The sequence below is a fragment of the Gadus morhua genome, chromosome 20, assembly GCF_902167405.1.
Source record: "Gadus morhua chromosome 20, gadMor3.0, whole genome shotgun sequence".
NCBI lineage: Eukaryota > Metazoa > Chordata > Actinopteri > Gadiformes > Gadidae > Gadus > Gadus morhua.
The window spans coordinates 13,283,543-13,291,259 of NC_044067.1; the positions used below are offsets into that span (position 1 = coordinate 13,283,543).

General features: G+C 44.1%; 1 protein-coding gene across 1 annotated transcript; it reads left to right on the forward strand.

Moving 5' to 3' along the window:
• The first annotated feature begins 1,911 nt into the window (after positions 1-1,911).
• Positions 1,912-7,672, forward strand: LOC115532949 (interleukin-1 receptor type 2). The gene is made up of 10 exons (XM_030343065.1): positions 1,912-2,056; positions 3,255-3,339; positions 3,798-4,056; positions 4,271-4,442; positions 4,756-4,921; positions 5,229-5,330; positions 5,703-5,762; positions 6,021-6,156; positions 6,416-6,564; positions 7,012-7,672. The coding sequence occupies exons 1-10, from the start codon at positions 1,988-1,990 to the stop codon at positions 7,149-7,151; spliced, it is 1,338 nt and encodes a 445-aa protein (XP_030198925.1). The 5' UTR covers positions 1,912-1,987; the 3' UTR covers positions 7,152-7,672.
• Positions 7,673-7,717: the final 45 nt, after the last annotated feature.

Below are 7,717 nucleotides of genomic sequence, written 5' to 3' on the forward strand. Positions count from 1 at the left end.
TTACAGAGTTCATTTGAGGGTTGACTTTTATCTGACTCCAAACACCAACCCACTTGGGAGGATGCAGGTCTGTGTGGCAGCCGGTTTAGTCACTGCGGCACGAGACAGTGCACCTGTCTTCCCTGGGTTGTGTCAGAACAGAACAGCAGGGGATTTCGGAGATTTCACCGCAGTCCGCCCAGGGAACAGGCTGACAGGCAGCTCTCCACGTACACCAGGAACCATCCCTGCTGTTCCCTGGTGACGTGATGAACTAATGTAATTTAGACCTCAAGTTCGACAAACAGACCAGCTCACATTCATAATAGATTTTTAACTCAATACTTCCTTAAGAGGGTTTAGTGCCAGGAAGTGTTTAATGGTAGATCCTGCAACACATAACTTTTCGCAAACACATGACATGACTGACCAAATAAACAGTGTCTTTACATGGAGTGGGGGTTAGCAACACAACAGAGGGGACTTTAAGGGGAGAACATCTGTAGGAACGTACAGCTGATTGGTCAAGCTTCACATGCACAAGTTTATACTCATGCCTGTGTGTGTGTTTGCTTGCACACCTGTGTGTGCGTGCGTGTGTATGCGTGTACGCATGTGTGTGTGTTTGTGTCTCTGAGAAGATGTGTGTTTGTGTGCATTTGTGAACACCACATGTGCCCCTGGCCTCCTGCTTAGGCAAACCTAAATATCCGACGCTGACATGAGCTATGAACACAGGACGTCTGTTTACCACTCACTGGAAGACGAGGTGTAAACACTGAGCTGTGATTCATTATCGTTTCTCTCCTCCAACAATCCCCAGCCATAAAAATGTCTAGCTTGTTGCAATCTCCATTTATCCTCTGTACTAACCTATACCCCCCACTTCCCCCCTCACCCTACCTCTTGAGACGCCAATCCTTCTAAAGAGGATAGAGACAGACTTAGGTTAACAAACATTCATGAAGTCATCACACGAACAAATGCGTAGGTTGGTAGTGAGGGGTAGTTCTTGAGGTGGTCTGTGCAGGTGTTGTTGGATCGCTGGGGACTTTGACCTTAGAGTGTTGTCCCTCCACCACCTCTGCCCACGCTGGTGTCCACAGAACCCTAGAGCCAGGCTGTGCTGGATCCCAGCGGCAGGTCTGCACACAGTCCCTGACCCTGCTGTCGAATCCAAATAAACAAGCATTTGTGACACTCAAACAAATTGTTCTCGAGTCTTGTGAAATCTGGAACTGAAATCCCCCAAGGATAAGAAATGGTAAATAAATAACAATCCTAAAAACTACTGATCACATGCTTATCTAGATGTGTTCTGTGTTGTAGCATTTCACCAGTTCAATGTTGATTACTTACATTCATGACTGCTTTCATTACCTTTGAAGTAATTACCTGTAGATGTCATAACATGTGTATGTGTCTTACCTGTAGATGTAATTACCCCTAATCTTTGATTATCTTTAGATGTCATTACCTCTGATGTCATTAATAGTGTAGATGTCTTTACCTGTAGATATCATTACCCTATGACATCATTACCTGTAGATGTCCTTACCCCCCATGCTGGAAATATATGTAGATGGCCTAAACAGTGTTGATATCATTACCTGTAAAATTCATTACCCCTATGACGTCATTACCTGTAGGTGCCATTACCCCTATCACGTCATTAGGTGTATATCATTAATTGTAGATGCCATTAGCTCTGAAGATGTTATTATTGTTATCATTACCTCTGGGGTGTTCATTACCATCCTAGAGCCCTGTCCTCTAAATTAAGGAATTGCAATATATTAGCATTATGTGTGTTTCTGTCTATAGTTGTTTTATTTGCCATTATTAAAACTGCTATGCTTCGCTATAGCACAAAACATATTACATTACACTTCATATAATTGGGAAACATGAGAAGTTTTCTGTGTTGGGAGGGGAGGGAACCTTCAAAAGAGACCCAGGTTCACCCTGCGTGGAGTGTCAGTCGCACCCGGAGACAGGACGTGACCACATGTTCCTCTTGACCCTCTCTCATCGTTCCCATCGCCCGTCCACTGCTGCCATGGTTACCTGTCAAACTGTAAGTATGCTGATGATACCGATGCTTGATGTGTGTGTGTGTGTGATAATTTTTATGTGGTCAAGATATCAACAAATAGCACGTGTAGATACTTATAAAACTGTTTGCAAAAAATCGGATGTGTGAAAAGGTTTTTTAATTTAATTTATTATTGATTTTTTGTTTTAATTTAATCAAAATTTTAATTTTGAATATTGAATAATCTTTGAATCATTCAGAATGTCAGCCTGAGTAACAGTTTATGGTTTGGATAATTAATTATCATCAAACCCCAACATGCTCTCGAGGTTTGATCATATGATCCTATAGGTGATTATGAGTCATGAGGCTCGTGATTGGCTAGTGGTTCCCTGGGCTTTTTCTTGTGAATGGGGATACCGTGGGTTGTTTGAGTCATCTCTCCAAGTCCTGGAGAGATTGTACAGGGACACTGTCCGCTACATCCCCTTTAAAGGGTCACACTGTAGGCAGCTGAGTCTGCAGGTCTATCTGCAATCGAGAAAACAGAAGTGAGAACAACGGAGAATCAAAACATACAATAAGCCCAGTGTAAAACGGCCTGCAAGACTGCTGTCCCTAAAATTATCCTTGGAAAATCCATGATTATTTTAATACTTTAAACATGTAACATGCATCTGCTTGACTAGGTTGCTTGAGGTACTTGTAGTTAACTTGAGGTACTTTTAGTTAACTTTTATTTCTAAATACAAATGTGATAGATGCCAATTTGATTTGCCGGAGGGTCAAACTGCACTATGTGTTTTTAAAATGTGGTCCTCTTGCCGTCAGAGTGGAATAGTTCTGCTCTAAGACCGAACTTCTGCTAGTGCCATACTTGTGACCTCTCACACACAATAGATTCACCCACGCCTCACCTAGTCAGCTCTGCCGCCTGCATGGCGAGTAGTAAATGAGGGGAGGGGCCGGGATGTCCACACTTTATTACAGTCGATACCTATGATGTCACATGTAACTTATGCTCAGGGACTAAGAGTGTGTCATCCTCTTGGGCTCTCACGTCATCCAGCAGAAATGGTATTCGGTCTTAACTGGAAGAAATATACATGATAACATCTCTGATAAGGAGAAATGATAATTACCTGGCACCTGACACATGTTTAACTCTGTAGTGGGCGTATTATAGAATGTTTGTACACAGGTTGGTGGTGTTTATTGTGGTTTTGTTTTCCTGATACAGAATTTGTTGGCCCGCCTGGCGTTGATTGGGGCTGTGTTCTTCTTCTGGGGTGTTGAAGGAAAACTCCCTGACCTCCCAATGAGTGGCATGTATTTTGTTTTATTTTGTTTATGATTTTTTATTTGATGTTCATATTTATTCTGCTTTCTATTCTATTATCAACAATTATAACAGAAACAATTTATACCAGAATCAATAAAGAAATATGAAATTGTATCTGTGTTCATATTCAAGATATAATACACATCTATACTATACATCTACTTATTCTTCTTGCTGTTGTCTTAAGGTGTGGAAGTGCTCATTGATTGAAATGGGTGCGGATTGAACACAGGTTCAGGCTTGAGCTTTGACGGGAAACAGACTTAAATAATTCCAAGCTATCTGGAGAGCTTACTAACAAGGGTTCGGTAACTTAGTAGAAGGAAAAAAACAAGGAAGCTTAGCTTCCACTGTGAGCTCTTTAGCTACCATCGAGCAACAGTGTTCCAGAGGGCCTAAAAAATCCCATGTGACAGTAAACTCTGACTTTTGAACCCCCAGACGGGTGTTTCCGCTTGAAGCCAGAGGTGCCACTCTACAGGCGGGAGGGCGAGGCGGTGGTCCTGGCCTGGGGCTTCCTGGGCAGAGTCCTGCAGGTACGCAACTTTGCCTCGCTGAACTCCACCTACCTGATCACCAAGGGCAACACAACGGGAAGTGTGGCCGAGGGGAGTGAGGGCCGTGTCCGGCAGAACGGCGGGATTCTTTGGCTCCTCCCATCACAGAGCTCAGACTCCGGAGAGTACACCTGCTACTACAGGTGAGACGTCTGGTTGGCTACTCACGTGGACTAGCTATATTATTCCAAGACTTTAACTGCTTTCTCTGTAAATTGAACTTGTGTTGTATCCGTCTCGTGTGTGGAATGTTTCTTTGTAACTTTGTCCTGTGTCGATAACATGTATGAGACGTTTTTCAGAGGCACCAGTCGCAAATGGCCCTAAAGAAACCTTGCTCTCTCTCGATCTCCCCAGGACTCAGTCGGTGTGTGTGGCGGGGTCCATCTCTATCAAGGTGTTCCCCGAGGACTCGGTGGACGTGAGTAAGCTGTTGTATCCCCACCAGACCATCATGGGGCAGCCTGCCACCGTCTTCTGCCCTTCCATCAGCAGCTTCAAAACCATACAGCACGTTCAGTGGTTCAAGGTGAGGCAGTGTGCATGTTAGTTTGACAGTGCACGAGTGTAGTTTTATCGTGCACGTATGTACTTTGATAGTGCACCTGTGTAGGTGAATAGTGCTTTTGTGGAGTATGATAGTGCACCTGTGCAGTTTATTAGTGCATGTGTGTAGTTTGATCGTGCATGTGTGTCATTTGACAGTGCATCTATATAGTTAAATAGTGCATTTTTGTAGTTTGATAGTGCAGGTGTTCTTGATAGAACCTCTTACCCGGCCAGTGTTAGCGCTTTGCTCTACCCAGGGAATAGAACCCTTGACTGATCGCATTAATGTTCAGGGTTCCAGTGCCAGTGCCCAGCGTCTTGAGTCAGCCTCCCAAGGCAAGGACCTCCAACTACCGACTGTGGGGACCTCTGAATTGGGCCTCTACACCTGCCTGCTCATGGTGCTCATCAACCAGTCCCAGTACACTGTGAGCAGGACCGTCCTGCTTCAGTCTGACGGTACTAACAACCACCAGCCACTAGGGGGAGTGGTTTACACATTTAAAAGGAAATGAGAGTTTTCCTTCAGCATATCAGATGATGATAAATGTATTATTAAAACTTTAATAAATGTATTTATCATTTTTATTAAGATGAAAAATCAAATACAACTAAGTTATAATGCAGTTCTAAGTAGAAGTACAAATGTGTGTGTGTGTGTGTGTGTGTGTGTGTGTGTGTGTGTGTGTGTGTGTGTGTGTGTGTGTGTGTGTGTGTGTGTGTGTGTGTGTGTGTGTGTGTGTGTGTCTGTGTGTGTGTATTCCAGATCCCCTGATTCTGCCTTCAAGGACAACCACAGACCTTTCGGTGACCTCCGCGACCTCTGACCCCAGCGTCCATCCCAAAGACAGAGAGACTACAGTTGACAGTGAGAGAGTGCATAATGCAAACAAACTGTACAACTATGTCCTGTTTATGTCGAAAGTGGTTGAAATCCCACGCATTGGCCAATTTCTAGCCAGGAGTTGCCGTCTTTGCCGTTATCTGTAGCATTCCCAGTATGTGCTCGCTGTGCGAACCACTGCCTTGTCACAAATTTGAAATTGTGGCTGATGGTCTGTTGGGTATGGGCGGATGACAACCTTTATGTCACGCAGACATAAAGGTTTTTTCTTTATGTCACGCAGACATCATGGGCGGATGACAACCTTTATGTCACGCTGACCCGGACATGTGTAGGAATCAGGCTTCAAGCAGTAGGCTATGGTCTCTATAGTAACCTATATGTTGTTTGTTCCAGGACTGCCTCCCCCCGTCATCTCAGCTCCAGTCAACGGAACTGTCTATCATGCCGAACACGGTAAGAACAGACTGACAGACAGGTAGACAGGCTGACAGGATGACAGACAGCCTCACAGTCTGACAGTCAGGCAGAGGGAGATAGACAGGCTGAGAGGTAGCAGACAGGGTGAGGGGGAGACGGATAGACGTGGCAGACTTACCTCAACATACCCTTCTTTTTTATTTGTTGTTGTTACAGACAGACATATAGGTATATATACGGACAGACAGAAGGACAGACAGGGAATGCTATATTGTTCTGTAATTTGATTTGCAGGCTCAGGACTTGAGTTGCGGTGTGAGGTGTGGGCTGGCTGTCAATCAACTGACTCAACTCTGGTCACATGGACGGTGGATGGCCAATCCGTTGACTCCTCATACCTCAATCCGCGGGCTTTGGAAGGTGGTAGGAGGTAAACATCACAGCTTTTTCTTAAACATCAACTTAATAATGTCTATCTGTTGTCCTTCACTTAAGTAATTCCAAATTCATTCTTACTATATTATCCCCATTTACTTTAAAGACTTTATAGGTAACACTCTACAAACCTTATAACTTTCTATAAGCTTTACAACATCATCTTACCAGCTCGTATACATAGTTCTGTGTCTTCAAACCAACCGCCCTCTCTAACACCCCCACCCCCTATCCAATCCTTTCTCTGTTGCCAGGGTAACCCAGAGGATGACTGGCGAATGCCAGGTTGAGGTGAGGCTGGTCATCATCGCGCTTACAAATAGGGACACGGAGGCGGAGTTTAAATGTGTCACTCACAATGAAGGCGGGACACGGGAAGTAGTTGTGCAGCTGAGGCTGGAAGGTGAGTCCTGTGTGTGAGTTATTTGTGTGAGTATGTGTATGTGTGTGTGTGTGTGTGTGTGTGTGTGTGTGTGTGTGTGTGTGTGTGTGTGTGTGTGTGTGTGTGTGTGTGTGTGTGTGTGTGTGTGTGTGTGTGTGTGTGTGTGTGTGTGTATGAGTGAGTGAGTGTGTGTGTGTCTGTGTTTGGGGGTCTTCCTGTCTGTCTTTCTGTCTGCCTGTACTGAGTTTATTACCTAATTAAACCTAATCTCCATCTGCCCATTAATGATATGTGTTGAAAAAAAATATTTTGGATCTAAGATAATGCATAACACAATGTCACATGTCTACCTGTATGTGTGTGTGTGTGTGTGTGTGTGTGTGTGTGTGTGTGTGTGTGTGTGTGTGTGTGTGTGTGTGTGTGTGTGTGTGTGTGTGTGTGTGTGTGTGTGTGTGTGTGTGTGTGCAGACACCCTGTCCACCTGGGCAGTGGTCGGGTCGGTGATCGCCGGCTGCTTCCTCTCAGTCGTCTCTGTCTTCTTCTACTTCCTGTTGAAACCACAACGCAAGGCCGACTACTTTCTGACCCGTCAGACAAGCGTCTGCTAACCACGCCCACAGAGACCACCTCCAACGAAGCCACGCCCATCAGGCCAAGGCTGCACTCCACAAGGCTATAGATTAAATTTGTGTTTGGATTCTATGGGAATTATCTGAACCGCAGGCTTATTATTTATCATGCTCATAAAACACTGTTGAAACACAGCCCGACTATCACTCTGGTATAGACTTGAATTAACTTGTTATGTGATGTTTCAGAAATGTCATAATTACAGCGCTAGTCCTACATTGTTGCTACAATTGTACAATATTCATACCTCAATACAAAAATACAACATTCTGCTGTATTTATTTTTGTTTGACTTGTTTTTACCTCTCTGGACTGTTGTCTTTAATAGTGTTACTGGTCATCAACTGTTGCTCTAATGGTCATGGCCACCATGTGTCATGCTCACCAATCGTTATGTCGTGTTTTCTTACCCAAGGGAAATTGCAATAGTAATGTTTCATATTTTTGATTCTGTCCATATACCCTCCTTCATCATATATTAAAAGTATACCTTCATGGATTTAGTAGCACGTACTTTTTTCAAGGTCAAAGGCAGTTGCAATGT

Coding starts and splice junctions, on each gene's coding strand:
- LOC115532949 (XM_030343065.1), top strand. CDS start 1,988: ATGTTCCTCTTGACCCTCTCTCATCGTTCCCATCGCCCGTCCACTGCT. Junction 3,340..3,797: donor CCCTGACCTCCCAATGAGTG/GCATGTATTTTG, acceptor TTGAACCCCCAG/ACGGGTGTTTCCGCTTGAAG. Junction 4,057..4,270: donor GAGTACACCTGCTACTACAG/GTGAGACGTCTG, acceptor CGATCTCCCCAG/GACTCAGTCGGTGTGTGTGG.